Genomic DNA, 21,708 nt, shown 5'->3' with positions numbered 1-21,708 from the left:
GCCATGTCCTTTTCTGGCACCCCTGACTCAATCTCCATTCTTCAATGGAGCCCATTTCCCTCCTTGAGCCCACCTTTATTTTCCCAAGGCCTCTTCCCTTACTTTCTCATTGCTCCCAGGACCTTCCCTCCCTCCCTTGATTTTGGCCCTCCCACCCACTTTTCTCTGTCCTATCCTGCCTTGCCATCCCCCAATCCCAATTACCTGCATAGCGCAGCGGGGCATCCTTGTCCAAGGCAAAGAGTGGTGGGTTCAGCAGGACCGTGTTGTCATTCTCCATGACGATGCCCTGGTACTCTGCCTCAATCCATGGCTTGTGCTTGTTGGCTGGCCCCAACCCAGGGAGAGGAGAGGAAGCACCTGTGAGCAGGGCCTCTACTCCCACAACAACCCTTGTTGACCCAGACAACTCACACCTCAGCACCCTCACCCTTTCCACCCCCTATACGAGCACCTTACAGGAGGCGGGTGGTTGAGGACAAGAAATCAGCTACTAAAGGAGTCAGGGGGTCTGCGGAAGGTCATAGCCTTCTCCTATAGTAGGGTAGACAGTTCCCATGGAAACTACCTGCCCTGGGGGTGAGAAGGAGGGGATCACTATCTCCCTGGGAACCATGGTCAGGATGTGGAGAATGTTCTTTAGGGATTTCACATGCTAGAGAATGGAGACTGGGAACTTCAGGGAGCAGTGGTGGGCCGTGAGAAGGCCCTGGAAAGGGAAGGGATAGATTAAGGACAGAATTGAAACTAGAAAAAGAGGTAGAAGTTTCCTGAGATCCTGATTGCTTATCCTCCTCCTAACTCATTTCAATCCTGATTCCTTCACTCTACACTTCTCCCAGCCAAGCCCCAACTTGAGGCCATTCTCCCAGAACACAGGATGGGGAGAAAGGAGAGAAGTGAAGATATATAGGACAGAGGGAGGGGGCAGAGAGGGGCAGGAATGGAGCAGAGGAATCAATGCCGAGCAACTGGACCCAGCAGAGCCGTCATCCTAAGGGATTATCGGGCTGGCCTAGAAACATGACAAATCCTGTCCCTGCTTCCCACCCCCACACCCAGGAGAACACATTCGAAACCGGCACATTTCTATGTCCTCCACCAGACCATCAAACCACACTCCCTGAAACCCACTTTTTATACAGAACTCAATCCCAGTTCTTATCTACCCCACCCCTCTGCCCTTCAACCACTAGCCAATTCAGAATGGATGCGGGACTCATCAGACTCCCAATCTCCCCATCTTCTACCAGATTCAGGCTGGTGAGGGACTGTGGGGAAGCATATTTCCTCCTCTTCCACATCACCCCCCAACCCAGCCTCCACACTTGCTCTATCTAATCCCATCAAGCCAACACCCAGGCTCCCAAAGCACACCCATGAGGCAGAAGGAAACTGAGTCACCAAAAGGAACCTCATTCCCTGTATCTCATGGTGAGCAAGAAACCCTGATTTCCATTCTCTCCTTCAACCACACCCCAGCAAGCCTGTGGCATGGGAAGGCTTTCTTACTGATGACCACCATAACCCCTTCCTGAATGCTGAGGAGAAAGCCACAAGATGGTGCACAGGAGGCGGTACAGGAAGTGGCAGGAGGCTAAGAGGGGAGGCTGAGGTCAGAGATGCAGGAGAGGAACAGAGCGCCATGGAAGGGCAGGGCTGGGCGCCTTCTGCGCAGCTCCCGCTCCCACCCTGCTTGTCTCCCCAGGTCTCTGAGCCTCTGTCTCCTCTCCTCCTGGCCCCCTGCGGTCTCTGCATTTGCTCCCTTTCACTCCTAGGCTCCTGGGCTCCTCCTTGACTCACTCTTTTCCTGACTTTCCTCTCATTCTTCCCTCTTTTTTCTGCCTCCACCTTTACCCTTTTCCATCCCCTCCTCACCCCCTCCCACGCCTCATCTCCGGTCTTCTCCTTCTCAGCTTTCCCTCTCACTACTCATTTAGCGCCCCCCACACACCCACTTCTGCCCTTTCCTGCCAGTCTCCATCCGTTTCCACCTACCTGAGCCCTCTGCCCGCAAGGCCCCCCACCCCCCACGTCCTCCCTCTCCGTCCGTCCGACAGCCCCGCCCAGCTGAATGTATCCGCTGTCTGCCAGAGAGGGCAGCTCTGGTAACCCACAGCCCAGCTGATGCAGGCATAAGGGTATGAATGCAGAGGCACACGCAAAAACATACGTGCTCCGAATTGCTGAACTGCAGCAAATACTTTCTCCCCAGGATGGGATGGAGGCGAAGCAGATGGATCTGCCACACACCCTTAGCATGCGCCAGTGAAAGGGAGAGCCGCTGGGAGACGTTTGTCACCTGCTCGGGGGCAATCCTTCCCAGACCCGAGGTAGCCACCGGCGTGTAGAAATTGGGGGAGGGGGAGAATAGAGACCACAGGACGGCAATGGAGACCAAATGGGAGCAAGATGACCAGCAAGAGAAACGCATGGGTAGAGATGGACCGGAAAGGAAGGTGTAGCTGGGAGGAAGAGAGGGAGAGGAGACGGAGCAGGTCTGAGAACATGGATGGGAAGGCGGGTGATCAGAAGAGGACCAGACACTTGTCAGGTGCCAGGGAGCCTCGACACCTTCCCACCCCTACCGCGCACGGCGCTGCCCGACACCCCTCTTTCAGGACCCCCACCCCCACCTCACTCACCTTTGTTACAGGAGCAGGACGCGAGCAGAGAGGCCAGCAGAAGGGGCAGCAGCAGGAGGGTCATGGTGCGGCGTGGGGCAGGGCAGGGCCAGGCGTTTGCCTCCCCTGGGAGCCTCCAGCCTGCGGATTCCACCTTGCGGGAGGGATACAGGGGGTCTCTAAGGAGCGGGGGACAGCAGGGCAGGGACCTAAAGGAGCCTACCGCCCACACGAGTCCATAAAGCGGGCCTGGGCAGATCCCAATCTGGGTAGCTGAGGCGGGGGACTTGCAGTGGCTTCCAGTTTCCCCCAGCCCAGCGTCCTCACTCTCTCACTCCCACCCCAACCCCGCTACTGCAGGATGACGTCAGCACAGCCGGGCAACGATTGATGGCGCCGCCGGCCAATCAGGTGACTGGGGGGTACCAGGTGCTGCAGCGGGGGAGGGAGCCAATGGGACTGGGGCGTCGGGGCTGGAGAGCTTCAGGGCTCCTTCCCCTGGCTGCAATTTGGGGGAGCCGAGGAACTGCGGGGGCTGGGGAGGAAGCTGGAGAGCCACGGAGGGGGTGGGAAAGAAGAGGGACGTGGGGAGAAAGAAGCCAGAAGCCAGGGGGTGGAGAAGAGAGACGTCAGCGGGACCTGAGGGCGGCCAGGAGGGGTGGCGCCGCGTCACCCCGCCCCCCAAACTCTGCATTAACCTCTTTCCACAGCCCCTTCCATCCACAGATCCCTGCTGCGTGCCCTCTGGGAACAGTGAAGTAAAACCCTCAGTCTGAGTCTGAGAAATCCTGGCATTTGTAGCCAAGGTCTGCGAGGAAATCGCAGGGCGGTAACGAGGCTCTGGGACCCGAGGAGGGATAGGACGTCGTGCACCCCTCGCGCGCGCACCTGTAGGGACCGGTCGCCTCCTCCCGCCTACCTGCCTCCCTCCTTCGCCCCGAATTTCACCTTAAACCGTGATGAACCAAGCCCAGGGGATTCTGAAGCCCGGGACGATGGCAGGTTCGAGACAGAACTGGGCAGCTGGGGGCGGGGCACAATATTATTTAGGCGCCTCCACCCCACCTTCACAGAAATACATCTGGAAAGCATGGGCTGTCCTAGGGCTGGAGACTGGGGGTTATGGTCTCATCGATGACTCAGAGGGAGAGAAAACCCTCAGGGTCCCAAGCCAAAGAGAATAAAATTCTCCAGAATAGCCAACAAACTCCTCTCTGGCTGTCTGTTCCGGACTTTGAACTCAGCAGCCCTCGGGCTCTGCCTCCCTCCTAAAGGCTCGTTAGGACCAAGAGTCTGGAAAGCCACTTTGGGGTCCCAGTTGAGCACATTGCCTGAGGGAGCTTTGGGGGCCAGGCCTACAGGGTGCTCTTCATGGTGGCTTCTGGGCAGCTGGCTGTCCTCACCCCTCCCCTCACATCTTCCAACATCACTCAGTCCCAGGATCTCAGGATATTGCTGGAACTCATCTCCACCTCACACAGCCAGACCAGCCTCAGGTGCCTCCCAGGAAAGACTGACCCTCAGGCCCTGGGAGGGTTCCCAAGCCTGCCAAAAATGAGGTGGAGGCCAAAACTGGCCTTTGGATGGTTCGAGTTTTGGATGACTGACAGCCCCAGATCCTGCTCCAGGTTCTTTCCTCAGGAAAAGCCAAGGTCAGACACAACTTTGCCAAATCCCTGCCCCTTCTTCAGGCTGGAGACACCACCCCCAAACTCACCATAGAGGGAGGGAGAAAGTCTGATAGGGACTCTTATTGCAACAGGGCCCCAGCCTTATAAAAAGCCCTGGTAACCAGGCCGTTACACATCCTGTCTCTGTGTGTGCCGGCTGGCCTGAGTCTCTCAGCCTCACCTGCCAGACAACGCCCCCTCCTTCCTCACCCTGTCTCCTGTATTCTCCTGAAACCTTGATCCACACAATGCCTCCCAACCTCACTGGCTACTACTGCTTTGTCTCACAGAAGAACATGGAGGACTACCTGCAAGCCTTAAGTAATGTCTTCGCCCTCCCAGACCCCTGTCACTCCCTTTCTCCCCTCTTTCTTCCTGCCTCTTGGTCCCATGGAGAAGAGGGAATGCCCGGGGTTGGACACTGTGGAAAGGCTCAGGAGGCTGGCGCCTGACCTGGGATCCATTTCTAACCAGGCATTGGTAGGAGGGGGTGAATCCATAGTCCCAGACCCAAGGAAGGGAAACTCACAGCCCTGAGGGGCTGCTGCTGGCAGAGGAGCTCCTGGCTGGCTAGCAGCACCCCTACTAAGAGGCAGCTCCCACAGACATCAGCTTGGCTGTGCGGAAGATCGCGCTGCTACTGAAGCCCGACAAGGAGATCGACCACCAGGGCAACCACATGACGGTGAGGACGCTCAGCACCTTCCGAAACTACACTGTGCAGTTCGATGTGGGAGTGGAGTTTGAGGAGGACCTCAGGAGTGTGGACGGACGGAAATGCCAGGTACGTTTCCCCTGGCTGGGCGGTGGCCAGAAGGAGGCATCACAGGAGACTCCTAACAACATGGGGCAAAACAAAGTGACCTTCCCCAGCCAGAGCAGGGGGGAGGAGGGGAATGGTCACCACAGCAGGGAACGCAGTCCCCAGGATACCAGTCTCCAGAACTAACAGGTCCTGGTGCTCCCCATCTCTCTCCCACTTCTTCCCTGCCCTCTCTTCTCACCAGCCCAAAGGGCAAAGAACAGGGACACCCAGACCGAAGAGCAAACATTTGCCCACTCTCTAGCCTGTGACACTGTTGGTCACCCAGAGTCTCTTTTACTTTAGCATCAATAACTTCACTCTCCTGCATTTCTTTCTACTTCTTACATATTCCTTCTTGGCCTCTTTGCAGATCCTAATCCTCCTATTAATTCTTTAAACTGGAGTTTTCTCCCCAGAGTTTTGTTCTTAATGTTTTCTCCCTTTTGTCTGCCCACTATCCATAGGCTAAATCATCTACACCCATGCCTTCTGCTTCCATCTATAGGCTGCCCTTGGCATGAATTCTCCAGCCAGAGCCATCTCCTGAGCTCCAGGGCAATGTTTTCAACTGCCTACAAAATACAGTTGGCCCTCCATATTCATGGGTTCTGCATCCACAGCTTCAGCAAACTGCAAATGGCAAATATTTGGGAAAAATAAAAATAAAAAAAATACAAAATGATACAAATAAAAAATAACACAGAATAGCAACTATTTACAGAGCATTTGCATTGCATTAGGTATTGCAAGTAATCCAGAGATTATTTAAAGCATATGGGAAAAGGCTGGGCGTGGTGTCCACCCATAATTCCACCAAAAGTCCACCCATAATTCCAGGACTTTGGGAGGCTGAGGCAGGCAGATCATTTGAGGCCAGGAGTTCAAGACCAGCCTGGCCAACATGGTGAAACCTCGTCTGTACTAAAAATACATAAATTAGGCCGGGCGCAGTGGCTCACGCCTGTAATCCCAGCACTTTAGGAGGCCAAGGCAGGCAGATCACCTGAGGTTGGGAGTTCGACACCAGCCTGACCAACATGGAGAAACCCTATCTCTACTAAAAATACAAAAAATTAGCCAGGCATGGTGGCACATGCCTGTAATTCCAGCTACTCAGGAGGCTGAGGCAGGATAATCACTTGAACCTGGGAGGCGGAGGTTGCGGTGAGCCAAGATCACGCCACTGCACTCCAGCCTGGGCAACAAGAGCAAAACTCTGTCTCAAAAAAAAAACAAAAAAACAAAAATACAACAATTAGCTGGGCATGGTGGCTCATGCCTGTAATCCCAGCTACTTGGGAGGCTGAGGCAGGAGAATTCGACGTACTTGAACCCGGGAGCCAGAGGTTGCAGTGAGCCAAGATCACGCCATTGCACTCTAGCCTGGGTGACAGAGCAAGACTCTGTATCAAAATAATAATAATAAAGTATACAGGGGAATATACGTAGGTTCTCTACAGATACTAAGCCATTTTATTCAGCAGATTTGGTGGGGTGGGGGTCCTGGAACCAATTTCCATTTGAAGGCCCAAGGTCAAACTCAAATTCACCGTCTTCCTATCCAAATCTACCCCACTTTTATATCTACTGTCTCCACTAATGGCAATAATCAGCCAGGCCAGAGACCTGGGAGTCATAATCAATATCTCTTGTTTCCTTACCTCTAGGCTCCTAGCACACACACACACACACACACACACACCCCACCACCACCACATCTAATTGGCCAAGAAACCTTTGTAACTTTTCTGCATTACCCAGTATAGCAGCTGCTAACTTCAGATGGCCATTGAATACTTGAAATATAACTAGTCCAAATCTAGATGCTGTAAGTGGACTTTCAGACAATGCCAAATAAAAAACAAGCATTTTGGAAATGTTTATATTGGTTGCATGCTGAAACAATAATATTTTGAATATTTTTGGTTAACTAAAATATATTATTTAAATTAATTTCCCCTATTTATCTTTACTTGTCTAATATGGCTCCTGACCCATTTTATTTCTGTTGAGCATCACTCTTCTAAATGGCTCTCCTGTGTTCCCTCCTAACCTTTCTCTATCACCACCCTAATTCAGGCCTTCATTTCTCACCTGGTGCCTGAAATTGGTTTTTTGCTTGTTTGTTTGTTTGTTTTTGTTAAAGTTGGGTTCTCACTGTGTTGCCCAGGCTGGTCTCAAACTCTTGACTTCAAGTGATTCTCCTGCCTCAGCCTCCCAAATGCTGGGATTAAGGGTGTAAGCCACTGCACCCAGCTGGTTCTCAGTCTTAACCCTCCTCTAATCTGCATGCTGTAGCCACAGGGTCTACCTAAAATATAAATGTGACCATGTCACTCTCTGACTTACACCCTTTCAGTGATGATCTATTACATTACATCATCTATTACACTTAACTCAGCATACAAGGGGTCTCTGTGAATCAGCTCTTCAATTGCCTGCACCACATATACTCTAGGTTAGAGCCCTTCGGAACTAATTGCCTTTCTCTTTTACCGCTATTTCTAGCTGTTTCTTTCCTTGCTAGAAATTTCCCATTCTCTCCAATCTAATTAACTCCCAACTTCCTTAAAGATTTCACTCTGCCTGCCCCACTGCCTGGTGTCACAGTTACCTATTTACTGCTCCTCTATCCGTTCAAGACTCTGAGCTCCTTGTTTGGGGCCTCTCCTATGGGAAAACTCAGTAAGGTTGATTGAATGCTCAGGCCCAGAGGGGTTGACTCTTTATTTCTAAGGATACTTCAGCTGTTCTTGAAACCGAGAAAGAGGAGAAATGAGATTACCTGGTAGGATTTCCAACCAATCTCTCTTTTTTCTCAAAAGTCCCTCTAGGTCAGCCAGAAGTATCCAGAGAAAAAAGTCTCCATTCTTCATAAATGCCCTCCCCAATTTCACCTCTACTTATTCTGCTACCACCCCTGCTCTCACCCAAAGGTCACTGTAGACAACTTTGGGCCCCCCTCGGTGACCTTTAGGAGTGGGAAGCTGGGTGTGATGGTTCATGCCTATAGTCACAACACGTTAGGAAGCCATGGCGGGCAAATCACTTGGGCTCAAGAGTTTGAGTCCAGCCTGGCCAACGTGGAGAAATCCTGTCTCTACTAAAAATATAAAAATTAGCCGGACATGTTGGTGCATGCCTGTAATCCCAGCTGCTTGGGTAGGTGAGGCATGAGACTCACTTGAACCCAGGAGGCAGAGTTTGCAGTGAGCCGAGATCCTGCCACTACACTCCAGCCTGGGTGATGGAGCAAGACCTTGTCTCACCAAAAAAAAAAAAAAAACCGAAGGGGAAAAGGGAGTCCTGCTGAATCAGAGCAGCTCCCTCGCTCAGTGGAGGGGCTGGAGCAGACAGTATCTGCTGCGGAGTAAAAGGGGAGCCCACTCAGAGTGAGTTGGGAAGCATTTTGAGCGTCCTGCCTCCCAATGTCTTTATTCCCTCTTTCCCTATAGACCATAGTAACCTGGGAGGAGGAGCAGCTGGTGTGTGTGCAGAAAGGGGAGGTCCCTAACCGGGGCTGGAGACACTGGCTGGAGGGAGAGATGCTGTATCTGGTAAATGGGGTAGGGGCTGGGTGTCTGGGAGAAGGGCCTCCAGCTATGAGGCATTCCCTTGTCCAAACCAGATAGGTCCACCACTCTTCCCCCAGCCCAGCCCCACTCCCTGTCCAAGGAATTGACCAGGGAGGGAAAGCAAAAGCACTGGGAGGAGTGGGGAGAGGAAGAAACAGAGTGGCCAAGGTGGGCCCTGGCTACGAGTCATATGAATGCCCATAAATCATCACTGGAGCAATGGAGGCTTCAGCCATTTCACATCCCCTGACCCAGCCACCTTCCTTCCTGAGGGGTGGAAAGTTGAGGATGTGGAATAATGATACAATTGCCCATACATCAAACACTGAAGCTGCTGTATCCGGAAGGAGTAATGGAGGTCAAGGACCTTGAGGAAGGGGCTCTGGCTGGCAAAAGCCCTCTTTCTCGCTCCCCCTTACTTCCCCTCTCTCCCCAGGAACTGACTGCAAGGGATGCAGTGTGCGAGCAGGTCTTCAGGAAGGTCAGATAGCCAGAGAGGAACTGAGGCCCCTCCAGACAGCACCAGCCCACAGACCCTCCTGCCGTGCCCCCTTCAAGCCCAGATTGTGCCAGGTCAGCTGTCCCTGCCTCTGGCCACCTACCCTCCCTCTGGGTCCCTCCTCACCCCTCCCCTTGTTAATTTGTAACTTGCAGCCCCCAGGCCAAAGTCCTTTCTCACACACCACTGCCCAATAGTGACCTCACTTCCAGGTCAAGGTCTGGCCTCCCAGATGAAAGAAGCAGGCAAAGGGAAGGAACCCCTGAGAACAACCAATGTCCCCTCCCTCCTGTCCATTTGACCTCTTCTTTTCCTTCTAAGAAAGAACTAAGCTATAGGCATTTGGCGATTGGTGAAAATTCTATCCTGATGGACTTCTGGAAAACTGTGACTGGGGTTCAAGAGTTTAAACGAGGGCTACCGGCAGAGACTTTTTGTCCATTTCTTTGTCCTTATTCTCAAGAAAGCCTCATGTACTCAACAAAACCAGGCCCAAGACACAGCCCCACCCACACAGGGTTCAACGGACCCCACAGTTCTGACATCTGAAGGCATCTGGCTATTTGATACTTCCATCCTATGTGTTGGGAAAGAGGGATGGGATGGGGTAAGACCTTTTTCCAATGCTGGGGGAGGCGGGGAGCTTCTGAACGGTGACCTGTCTGCTTTGGGAAGGGCAAGCAGCAAGAAAGCCAGAAAAAGCAGAAAAAGGAAGTAGACGGAGGATGCGAGGTCAAGGAATAAAAGACAGGAATACAGGGGTCTGAGGGCATAGGAGGGAGAAGCCCAGCAGTCCTGGCTATAGGGACCCTCTGCTGAAAGGCCAGAAAGGCTGGAGACCAGAGATAAAGAGGAGAGCTGAGGACAGCAAGGGTCCCAGAGTCTCTGCCTTGGAAAACAGCCCAGAAGGGTGGAGCTGGCTCAGGGACAAGGCCAGCTCCAGACTCGGGCCTCCTCTCCACCTCCAGGGGCCTTGGCTCTTTCAGAATAAAAGTCCTAGGGGGGCAAGTGTCAGAGAGAAGAGGGCTCAATGTGAGGGTGGGAACAGAGCCCGGGGGAAGGGTTGAGGGAGTTGGAAAGTCCCTGGCCCTCATCAGATGAAGACTCTTGCCCCATCTTCCTACCATGGCTGGGCCCCCCATGCACACAAGACAGTCACTAGGGCTCTGGCCAAGAACTGGGCATGCGATACTGATCCTACCACACACTCTGGAATGAATTTGGAATAGAAAAAAAAAAAAAAAGGAACTCGGGGTTGAATGGAATATCCTATTCCCTGCCCAACCTCTCTGCAGATGTCCCCAGTAGAGTGGAAAGCCCCTTCTTCGCAAAGCCAACCAGCAGAAGCTCTGAGGGCTGCTGGAATCCACCTTGTCCCATTCCAAGGCACAGGAGGATGCTCCGTGTGTACTCACCCATCACCCACATCTCCAGATCAACAGTGTCCTCGCTCTTGAGTTTACAGCGCGCGTCCAAGCCTCTTCCCACAGGACGGTCCTCCATGCCCTTCAGTGACCATGCTGGTCAGTGGAGTCTTGGCAGAGGCCTTGACTCAGGAGCTTGTAGGCCCCCATGGTGGGTTTTTCTAAGTATTCTTATACATTTTAATTTTCCCCCCAAAGTTTGACACTTCTTACCATGGTGGTTTTAAGACCCAAGCTAAAGTGGGTTCAGTCCCTCAAAACTCCCAGTGATGTAGGCGTCCAGATCATGACCACTGCAGGTCCCCATCCTCCACTCGACCACACTCCTCCAGGGGCCAGACCCCACCAAGAGGCCTGGAGACCCCCTAACGGAACACAAGCATCAGGAGTGGACTACGCAGCTTCAGAGGCATCTCCAAGAGGGTGGCAGAGGGGAGGGGACCGCTGTGGGAGGCTGGAGCTGCTGTTTCCCCTGCGGGCAGCAGGGGGCGCTATGCACCGCAGCAGAAGCCAGGGATCCTCCAAATTCAATCCTCCCTCCTCCACCACCTTCTTGGATATTCCATTCCCACCACACACACACACACACACACACACACACACACACACACACACACCCAACCCATGTCCTCGTCCTCACAAGACCCTTACCCCTCATTCAAATCAGGTTCCACCCATCCTCGGAAGGAAGAGATAGTCTCCAGTGGGAACAAGATGTGAGTGGAGAAAGGGCAGGGGAGAGGACAAGGGCCACAGACAGGTGGGTCGCACACCAGACCCTCCCAGGGACACACAAAGTTGTGGAGTTGACTTGGTTCGCCAGAGTCTTAAACCCCAGGGATATGATCAGGAATCCAAAATGTTTATTTCCATATGAGATGGAATAACTGTGCTCTCTAAGTCAGCCCAATGCAGGCCCCTGCCCCACTCCCACTCCGCCAGGCCCAGATTCTGGCTGGAACTCCAGATGGTCCTTGAGAGTCTGTAAAGACCAAAGGTCAATTCAGAGCCCTCTCCCCAAAATAAACTGAGCGAAAGTGGATGGGGAGGGTGGGTACAGGTGTGTGTCCTGTGAAGCAGAGGACCATGTGCTGCCCAGGACTTGGGCTCCATCCCACTGGGGATCCCAAGAGGAGGGAGAGCAACAACGTCTAGCCGTGTACCGCTCCCAACTGCCCACCTCTCCCCTCGGCCACCACCTCCCACATGACCCTGACTCCTACGTGCCCAGGCCTGTATGTTGAAAACGAGCTCAGGTAGAAGCAGGAAGTGCCTCAACTCTAAAGCACAAAGGCCATCCCAGCCAGGGGTCCAATCCTGTAACATGGTTGGACCACTTATTGGCAGCAGGGAACCCCTAGAGGCCACCACAGATCCCAAGATCCCAAGAGACAGCAGAGGCATGGCCATTTTGGTCCCTTTCCCCCACCCTAATGTCACTCCCTAAGATGCAGGAATCACATCTGGTCTAGTCTTAAGTACCCCAAGTAAGAGGCCTGGTATCCCTAGCATGCAGAGGACGGAGATGAGGGTGGGGGCTGCCCCTTCCCTCGCCCTCACTCCCTCCAGCGGCTCCCTGCTCTTCTACAGGATGCAATTCCTCCCCTAGAGCCTGCTGCTCCCACCTGGCCTGGGACCAGGACCACTTTTTCTTTTTCTTTTTCTTCCTTTCTTTTCTTTTTTTTTTTTTTTTTGAGACAGAATCTTTTTCTGTCACCCAGGCTGGAGTGCAATGGTGCAATCTCGACTCACTGCAGCCTCCACCTCCCAGGTTCAAGGGATTCTTGTGCCTCAGCCTCCTGAGTAGCTGGGACTACAGGCACATGCCACCACGCCCACGTAATTTTTCTGTATTTTTAGTAGAGACTCGGTTTCACCATGCTGGCCAGGCTGATCTCGAACTCCTGACCTCAAGCAGTCTGCCCACCTCAGCCTCCCAAAGTGCTGGGATTACAGGTGTGAGCCACCGCATCAGCCATGAGGCCACTTTCATAACCCCCAACCAGCTGTCTGGGAAATCTCCCCCAGCTCCCTCTCCCTGGGGTAACGCCCTCAGTCATCAGAGTATCCATGCTGTCAGGGTCCCTGGGGGCTCACCCTGCACATCCTGGGGCTGTGTCCATGATTATGGGCAGGTGGGAATCAGGGAGACCTTGTAGGTACAGCAGGAGGTGAAGGGCAAGAGGTGAGGAGACCTAGTGGGCAAATCCAGGCACCCTGTGAAGGACTCTGATATAACTGACCCGAGTTTGCATGGAGGACAGAAAGAAAGAAACAACAGTGGTAGCCAAGGCCTCTGAGGCCAGGGTGCAAGCAGTACCCAGAGAACCCTGCCTGCCCAGGGGCCAGAATCAGCAATCTCCAGGCCCTCACCCTCTCCCCAGGCCTCAGCCAACAGGATGGCATTGCTCTGTGGGAACCTGTGCTCCATGCTGAATACGCACTCCCACTAGAGGCCACTTAGGTACCAGGGGGATAAAATGTAGCTGACCTTCCACACTCACCTTTCCAGCAAAAACAAGAAGGACCTCCATCTTTCTCAAGGGCTTCCTGAGCCACCATCTAGCTGGGGGTGAGCCTCCTGCCTCCCCCTACCCCACCCTTTCCCAAGCTGCCTTCTCTCTGCCCTCATTTTACTCTGGCCGCCAGGGAGAGGAGGCAGCTCTCACAGCCTCTGTTCTGTTCCCCATGGGCAGTGAGTGCCCAAGCAGAGGGTCACCAGCATAGCCAGGCCATTGAGTTCATGGACAAATCACTTGCCTCAGAGGCTCTAGAGGAACCTAAAATGCCACCCAAAATTGGGAGGCAGTGCTGCATAGTGGCCAGGCATGAAATGCCACCTATCAGTAGCTGCAGGAGTATATACAAATCGCCAGCCTTCAGCAAATGAGCCACATCGACCAGCCCACAAGGCAACACCAAGAGCATTTCCCTCCTGCTGGGAATTCTGTGAAGATTGCACGCACGCTCAGCAGAGGACCTGGAGTGGAGTGCGCCCTGACAGATGCTGGCTATCATTACTTGCACTACTCCCTGCCTCTTCACCTGATGATTGAAATTCTCTTAACTAGAAGCAAAGCCTTGTATTCTTCAGTTAAGGACAAGGCAGCAAGTGCCACTACCCTTGGGGTTACACAGTGACATATTTACACCAAAGTGTAAGTGACGCATACCAGAGAATGGGGGCTAGTGTAGCCATCATCTTGCTGTCCAGGCAGGTAAACCATCTGGGGGTGACAAGGATGAAGGGGAGCTGCCTCCCCAAGGGATCCATATCCAGAGTCTCTCATTGCACCCCACTCCCCATCCCCAGAGAAGGATGCATGGGCTCCCCAGGACAGCACTGCCCTCCAGAGCCCCTGCTGCAACAGCCACTCTAGCCTTCCCATCCATGGAGAGAAGGCTTCAATGCAGGAGAAAAGGGATGTGCAGGGTCAGCTGTCCAGCCCAGTACTACTGCAGTGATGGCTGCACAGTCATCAGCTCCAACCACCCCAACCCCCCAGCCCTTGGGACTCCCCCATCCCCCACAGTACGTACTGAAGCTATCTCATTCAAGGTGCTAGGCACCAGCAGCAGAGGCCACATCCCAAGCCTGGACTCCCCCAGTCACCAGCTGCAGGTACTGCCACTCTCCCTTGACCCTCCCAGCTGCTCCCCTCATCCCTATGACAGCTGAATACAGGAACCAGCGCCCTCACCCTATGCTGGAGATTCCTCATGCTTCCCTCTTCTTGAGAGACCTCCACCCTCCTGCCCCTGGTCTCCTGCAGGATATCTCGCCATCTTTCTTCTTCTTCCTCTTCCTCCTCCTCCTCCTCCTCCTCTTCTTCTTCTTCTTTTAAAATTTTTTTAAAAACACTTCATGAATTTGCATGTCATCCTTGCACAGGGGCCATGCTAATCTTTTCTGTATCCTTCCAATTTGAGTATATGTGCTGCTGAAGCGAGCACATCCCATTATCTTTCTACACTAGCAGAGCTCCAGTTTCCCCTCCATTCACGCCTCAGTTTGTACCCACACCCCCGCCCTACAGACGAGTCATAGATGGAGGGTCTACCTCAGTGTGAATGGAACAGTTTTTCTTCCACGCAAGTGTGCATATCCCACACGATTCTGCTTGCATGCACTTCTTCAATGTACGGTGTGTGTGCCTATTGTCATGTGGCCTCTCCATGTTCTGTTCTATAGAATTGCTGAGAGCCAGCATCTTCCTTTCCCTCTTTGTGCACAGAACTACAGCTGTGGCATCTTCCTTGACCCAGGCAGGTGGCACAATGCAAAGCTAAAGACACCGCTCGAGGAGTCGTGTAACCTCAGGTGAATTCTTTCACTTCTGTGTGCCTGTTCCCCCTCCCAGGCCTGGTCCTGATCCACCTTCTGTCTTGTCTTCCACACCTGCTCCTCCCCTTGGATTCCTCTCCCTTCCTGGCTGTTTTCAGAAGAGGCTCGCTCATATCCTTGACCCAGCTGTAAGGAAACTATTGTCACCCTTAATGCAACTAAAGCTTATCCTGCTGGGTCCTCACTGGAGCAAGAACCCACAGGGGAAAGGGCAGCCAGGTGGCAAAACCCCACCCCAGCCTGTCTCCCACCACTCCGTCTTTTCTGAGAAGCACAGGTGGGACAAGGTGGGCCTCTTGCATGAGGGTTTATTAAAGTCTTGAAGGAAACAAAAGGGAAATAGAACAGAGAGTAATACGCACCTTGGTTATCTGAGACACAAATGCAGCCTCAGCCATAAACGTATTGAAGGAAGGGATAGTCCAGTGTATAACAGAAACGCCCTGCTATTGGCAAGCAAAGCACAGATGGAGTGAATTTAAAGAGTCCTTTACTAAAGGACTTTGTTTCAGGACGAAAGACCCCACAGAGCCCACAGGGTGTGGGAGATCTGGAACTGGGATCTCCAGGCTCTGAACTTGTTCTGTTGGGCAATCTGCTGGTGGAGACCTTGTCTTCGAGTGTCGGGATGCACACTGTGGTCTGCCTCCCCTAGGTTGCAAAGGGCATTCTATCTGGGACTTGTCTTCCCTGCCCATCTGCTCTTCTTTTCAACCGCTTCTTGATTCTTTTGAAACCTATGCTGTCTTCCCAAAGCTCTACCCGCTATTGTGTTGGCCTCCTGTAAGCCATGCTTTGATCCGTCCAGTCCTGCTCTTGGGTGGGATGAACGAGAGGACTCTACAGATCTCAAGGTGGAGGGGGAGAGGGTCAGAGTGCCCAAAGGCACTCTGGATTCAGGTCAATGCACCTGAAATACAAGCACACCCAGCAAAAATAATATCCTGCCAGCTGATCGTCTGCATGTATTGTACTAAAATAATACATCTACTTCTATGAGAACCAGCGTCCGAGACAGCCACCAACAATACCCGCTTCCCAGTATTCCTGTCCTTGTGATGTCTCCTTCCACATCGTACCAGGATTGTCTGTGTGACCAATGGAATAAGGCAGAAATGATGCTATGTCACTTCCAAGGCTGGCTTATAAAAGACACTGCAGCCTCTGCCTTGCTCTTTCCATCTTGGGTCACTCTGGGGAAAGCCAGCTGCTATGCCACGAGGACACTCAAGTGTCCTTATAAGGAGGGCCACGTGGCAGGGAACTGAGGCCTCCTGCCCACAGCCATGTGAGTGACTGTCTGGAAGCAGACCTCCAGCGCCAGTCCTGCCTCCGGAGGACTGCAACCTGCACCTGGACCAAAGCCTTGTGAGAGACCCTGATCCTAAACTACCCAACTCAGCCACTTCTGGATTCCTGACCCACAGAAACTGTGTGAAATAGTACATACTCACTGTTTTAAACAAAATGTGGGGGTGATTTTTTACAAGCAGACAGATAACTGAAACATAGTCTTAACCTTGATTTTCATTGCAATGACCCCATCCTGACTATAGCCTCAATATTCACTAAGTGGGCAGAAGAATGGGGTTGGGGTGTGGGGGCAATAGATGACTTCGGGCAGTAAAAACGTATCCAGCCACAAAAAGCTATGACTCCACCCTCAGTGCTCGCAGCCCTCCCATCCTAGCTCTAAGCCCACACCACTCAGCACCCACAGCTCAGCGTCTGCCCTTCCACGAGTCTAGAGTGTGAAGTTCAGAGGTGGGCAGCTGCCCCCTTCTCTTCCTCTTTGAGGGACCTGAGTCCTGTCTGAGGACTGCCTCTCCCCTAGGTAATTGTTAAAAGGAATGTCCAGCATCTTCAGATGGTACCCTGCTCCTTTCACAGTTGTGTGACCTTACTCTGTGGCTTCAAAAGGACAGAGACATCAGAATACAACTCAATGTGCCTTGCGCCATTAGACGGCATGAGCGACCAGACGTAGGGAGGATATATCAGACAGCACCGGATCTTAGCTGGTAGGAAGTTGATTGACAAGTTCTGTGGAGGACAGAGCAGCAGGGCCCTGAAGTCCACAGCGAGAAGGGGAAGATGGTGTTCTAGACACACCAGCAGGGAAGAGCCAAACCTGGATGGTCAGTTTGACCTCCCAGGGTAAGGAGCCTCTGGGTCTTCCCTACCCCTCTCAGGACCACCCCAGTGAAACTAGAGCTAGAGGGTTCTTTGCTGAAAAGAGGGTGAGTGAGACGGAGAGATGCAGATGAAAGGAGGCTTTGTGCAGATGCCATCAGGTTTTGCCAAATCTAAAGCCTGGAAAAAGGAGGACACCCGCTGATAGGATTTGGCTCTATGTCCCCACCCAAATCTCATGTGTAATTGTAATCCTCAAGTGTTGGAGGAGGGGCCTGGTGGGAGGTGATTGGATCATGGGGGCAGTGTCTAATGGTTTAGTGCCATCCCCCTAGTGCTGTCTCCCGATGGAATTCTCATGAGATCTGGTTGTTTAAAAGCGTGTAGCACTTCCGCCTTCTCTCTTTCTCCTGCTGCCATGTGAAGAAGGTCCTTGCTTCCCCTTCGCCTTCCGCCATGATTGTAAGCTTCCTGAGGCCTCCCAGTCATGCTTCCTGTTAAGCCTGCAGAACTGTGAGTCAATTAAACTTCTTTTCTTCATGAATTACCCAGTCTCAGGTAGCTCTGTATAGCAGTGTGAGAATGGACGAATACACCAGCGAAGGTGGTATAAGGGCCTTCTGTTCCACTGTGCTCTTCCTAAGAGTCAGAGCCTTTGGGCAGTCCCCAGTCTGCCAGCTAGAGACTTCTGCTGCCACCCAGGAGAAGCAAAATGCCCACCAGGCCCAGATCTGCTACCACTTCCAGAAGCCCTGTTACCAAATGATAGACCCCAGGTGAGGACCAGCCAGGCCCTCTCCAGGGCAGGATCCTTCTCCTTCCACTCACAGAGCTGCTCTCTACAACCAGGTACCAACAGTGAGCAAGCAGTCACATGGCAATGATCAGGCTTCTCACTAGAGAATAGTAAATGGGGAAGGGCCGTGTTCAGACCCTCAATCTCTACTCAATCCCAGCTCCCAGACGCACCTGTCTACCACCCGCTTCTCTTCCTCCCTGTACACCTTGAAAACTCCAAAACCTGGTGCATACTCCCCACCCTGCCCCATCGCAAGAACTCACCCACAGACACAGGTGGACACCTAGATGTGCTCAGTCCTAGGGCTGCCACAACCTGCAGGACAAAATTCCTCCCTCAAGGAGCCCACAGCCCTGTGGGAAAGACAGACACACGGGCAGGAGGTTATCATGCATCAAGAGTCCACGAGCACAGGGAAAGTCATTTGCTCTGAGTCAAAGAAGGCTTCACAGGAGAGAGGACACGGGGAGAGAGGTGAGTAAAAATGGCCGGCATCCCAGGTATGATTACCACATGCCGGGCACTGACCCTTCTCAAGAACCCAAGCATATGTCATTGTCACCATTCTACAGGTAAGAACACTAAGGAACAGAGAATTTTAAGTAATTTGCCAAAGGTTATACATCAAATTAAAGACAGAGATGGGATTTGGACCCAAACAGATTGGAGCCTGACCACCCAACCCTCAGTTTCTCAATCTCGCCGCTATTGACATTCAGGGTCAGATAACATTTTGTTGTGGGAGGCACTGCCTTGTGCATTGTAGGATGCTTAGTAGCATCTCTGGCCTCTACCCACTAAATGCTAGTAATGGGAAAAAAAATCTCTAGATGCATCAAATATCCCCTAGGGAGCAAAACTGCTCCTGGTTAGAACCACTGATCTAACCATTTTGCTATTACATTCTGCCTAATTATATTTATTGTTCGCCAAATGACAGGCACTGCCCTAAGCAATTCTGGTTAACTCGTTTAACCCTCACAACAACCCTGGGTGTGGGTACCGTTGTTCTCATCCTTGTTCTTCAGATGAGGATGTTTAGAGGCACAGAGAAATTATGTAAGCTGGCCTTGGTCACCAAACTTTTAAATGGTAGAGCCTGAGTTTAAACGTGGTGAGTGTGGCACACAAGCCCAACCCTTTAACCAGCATGTTATGCTGATGACTAAAGAACATGGCATTGGTCAGGAGTCACACATGCAAATGCAACCGTGTTTGCGAAGCCATAGCATCATGACTGTGCCTGGAACACACATGCGAGGTGGGAGCAGTGGAGAGCGGGGCCAGAAAGTCATGCAGAGCCCGATTATGAAGGAAGAACCTGCCGAGACAAAACGAGTGGCTGGGGCTTCATCTCATGGATCAGGAGGCCCAGTCATTGAAAAGTTTTAACCTGGGAAGGGGCATGGTTGATTGAGATTTTAGATACTGGCAGAGTAGGGAGGATGGGCTTAAGGGCTAAACCTAGTTGCTGACACTTCACTGGGGTTGAACTAGCCACTGCCCAGGTGTCCATAAGGCATGGAAGTTAAGGCCCTGACTTGTAAGCCTGAGATAACTTGGGGGTGGAGGAGTGTGACCCATTAGGGTCACCCCTCTGCCCTGGGCTGTCCACATCTCCACTGGCCATGCCAGACAGAAGCACGGGGTCCCAGCCTGGCTGACTCAGCCGCCTCATCACCCCTGCTGCTCTTCACCTGGCTCCTGTATCTCCCTTCTCACCTGGCGCTGGGCACAAAAGCCCCCACGTGTCCCAGCCCACGGCAAGGTATCTAGAGATAAGACAGGGAAGCTGTGGACAGGAGTGACTCGTGCTGCCCCAGCCTCCTCTGCCTGGGCTCTCCTGTGGCTGTTTGGATTCCAAGAGAGGGCAAGCTCCTCTCTAAATGCTGGGGGCTGATGAAGGCTGCAGAGAAACTCCCTGGCCAGGAAGCCCCAAGGCACTTTCTGTTGTCCTGCCCTTCCCCTTTCAGGACAGTAGGGGGCAGCACCAACATGATTTTAAAAAATAAAACCAAAACGTCACTGGAGCACCCCAATCTTGTTCGCCCAGCTACCATTGGAAAGACCCATGCGTGGCCTAAGTTTATATCTAAGGACAAAAACTTCTTCATTAATCATGTGGATCAGAGATGTCGATTAAAGGATCCATCCCGTCATTCTCTAGTCCTGTCTGGCTCAGAAAGGACCATCTGGTCACAATTATAATTTCAGATACATTTATTTTGTAACTATTAAAGTTATTAAATAATATTACAGAAGTTTTACTAAACAGAGCAACATGGTTTAAATCATCCGCAACCCCATACTCTAATAGGAAGCACTTATTTTAGATTTTTCTCACAGGTGCTTTCTGCATTTGTAAACATGGTATCCTTACAATTTGGTAGCTACCTTTACTTAGCATGCCAGGAATCCCAGCTCCCTTACCTACATCTGGGGGCCTTAACATAGAGCAGAAGCGGCCTGTGTTCTTTAGGGACTCACACTTGGGTAAGGAAAAGGGAACCGAAGTAAATGATTGAAGTGTTAGAAAAAAGGTGACCGACTGTCCTGGTGTGTGCCAGGGAACTTAACTGGTTTTAGTGTTGAAAACCTCATGTCCTAGGAAACCCTCAGTCCTAGACAGACCAGGATGATTTCTAATAAGTTACCCTATTAGAAACAAGTCCCCCCAAATTCAGACATCCATTTTCATTTCTACATCGGCCTTTTAGCTATACTTCTTTGCCTTTTTTCTACTAGTGGTCCCCCTAGGGCAACTGTTCTCAAACTTTATACCCTTAAAAAATTATTGAGAACCCCAGAGAGCTTTGGCTTATGTAGGGTTTATCTATTCATAGTCACTGTACTAGAAATAAAAATTGAGAAAATTTTAAAACACAAAGATACACAAGCATGCATCCCGCTCGTTACCACGGATTGCACATCATGTGGCCTCTGTAAATCCACCGTATACCATGACAGAATGAGGGAAAAAAGCAAACAACATCTGAGTATTTTTATGAAAGTCATTTTGTTACCTCACAGACCCCGTGAAAGGATCTTAGGAACTGTGTGTCTTCCCAGACCACAGGTGGAGACCCGCTGCTCTGGGAATTCGTCTGCATCCTGAACTCTTCAGTTTTCTCAGTTCCTATTGTACCACTTCGTGTGAAATGAAGGAAACTTGTAACCATGAGTCCACCCCCTTGTCCTCTATACCAGCAGTCCCCACCCTTTTCAGCACAAGGGACTGGTTTCATGGAAGACAATTTTTCCACAAACCAGGGATGGGGGCCAGAGGGAGATGGTTTCAGGATGATTCAAGCACATTACATTTATCACATGTTTTCTTGCTATTATTATTGTTATTGTAATATATAATGAAATATTAATAATTATACAACTCACCGTAATGTGGAATCATTGGGAGCCCTGAGCTTGCTTTCTTGCAACTAGACAGTCCCATCTAGGGGTGATGGGAGACAGTGACAGATCATTAGGCATTAGATTCTCATAAGCAGCACGCAACCTAGATCCCTCACATGCATAGTTCACAATAGGGTTCATGCTTCTATGAGAATCTAATGCCACCAATGCTCTGACAGAAGACGGAGCTCAGGTGGTAATGGGAGTGATGGGAAGCAGCTGTAAATACAATGAAGCTTCCTTGCTCACCCGCCACTCACCTCCAATACCGGTCTGTGGCCCAGGGGTTGGGGACTCCTTTATACTATAGCCTTCATATATGTTACAGCTACCTATGTTATAAACCTCACAATACAATGTTATCATTTTTGCCTGGAACAGTTTTACATATTTTAAAGACATTAAAAAGAAAATTGTATTTTG

At 51.7% G+C, this 21,708-nt stretch overlaps 2 protein-coding genes, 1 long non-coding RNA gene and 1 other non-coding gene across 21 annotated transcripts in view; 2 read left to right on the top strand and 2 right to left on the bottom strand.

Moving 5' to 3' along the window:
* CLSTN3 (calsyntenin 3) overlaps positions 1-21,708 on the bottom strand; it is a 50,367-nt gene that overhangs the window by 25,534 nt on the left and 3,125 nt on the right. For 7 of the 16 annotated variants that reach the window (XR_013400618.1, XM_077953001.1, XM_077953002.1 and 4 more), the window contains exons 1-2: positions 2,646-2,987; positions 205-327 (exon numbers count right to left, since the gene is read on the bottom strand). Coding sequence is in view for 12 of the 16 variants with exons in the window: in XM_077952992.1 (XP_077809118.1) it covers positions 205-327; positions 2,646-2,709 (187 nt within the window). In the remaining 4 variants the exon portion in view is untranslated. 16 annotated transcript variants of the gene reach the window in all.
* On the top strand, positions 3,335-9,601 carry RBP5 (retinol binding protein 5). 3 transcript variants are annotated; one of them, XM_077952989.1, is made up of 5 exons: positions 3,335-3,626; positions 4,059-4,615; positions 4,900-5,078; positions 8,555-8,656; positions 9,111-9,599. In XM_077952989.1, the coding sequence occupies exons 2-5, from the start codon at positions 4,543-4,545 to the stop codon at positions 9,162-9,164; spliced, it is 408 nt and encodes a 135-aa protein (XP_077809115.1). In that variant the 5' UTR covers positions 3,335-3,626; positions 4,059-4,542; the 3' UTR covers positions 9,165-9,599.
* Positions 14,441-14,551, bottom strand: LOC114671260 (U6 spliceosomal RNA). The gene has a single exon (XR_003721134.1). It is a non-coding gene; the product is annotated as a U6 spliceosomal RNA (small nuclear RNA).
* On the top strand, positions 14,790-17,615 carry LOC144332763 (uncharacterized). Its single transcript, XR_013400829.1, has 2 exons — positions 14,790-14,918; positions 15,699-17,615. It is a non-coding gene; the product is annotated as an uncharacterized LOC144332763 (long non-coding RNA).

Source organism: Macaca mulatta, chromosome 11, assembly GCF_049350105.2.
Source record: "Macaca mulatta isolate MMU2019108-1 chromosome 11, T2T-MMU8v2.0, whole genome shotgun sequence".
In the NCBI taxonomy this organism is placed as follows: Eukaryota; Metazoa; Chordata; class Mammalia; order Primates; family Cercopithecidae; genus Macaca; species Macaca mulatta.
The sequence above is the reverse complement of the archived record's forward strand: the minus strand, read 5'-3'. Positions and strand labels throughout refer to the sequence as shown.

What these genes read in the sequence shown, in the direction of transcription:
- RBP5 (XM_077952989.1), top strand. Translation starts at nt 4,543, where the DNA reads ATGCCTCCCAACCTCACTGGCTACTACTGCTTTGTCTCACAGAAGAAC. An exon ending in TGGACGGACGGAAATGCCAG is followed by an intron (nt 5,079 to 8,554) that starts GTACGTTTCCCC and finishes CTTTCCCTATAG; the next exon opens with ACCATAGTAACCTGGGAGGA. An exon ending in AGGGAGAGATGCTGTATCTG is followed by an intron (nt 8,657 to 9,110) that starts GTAAATGGGGTA and finishes CTCTCTCCCCAG; the next exon opens with GAACTGACTGCAAGGGATGC.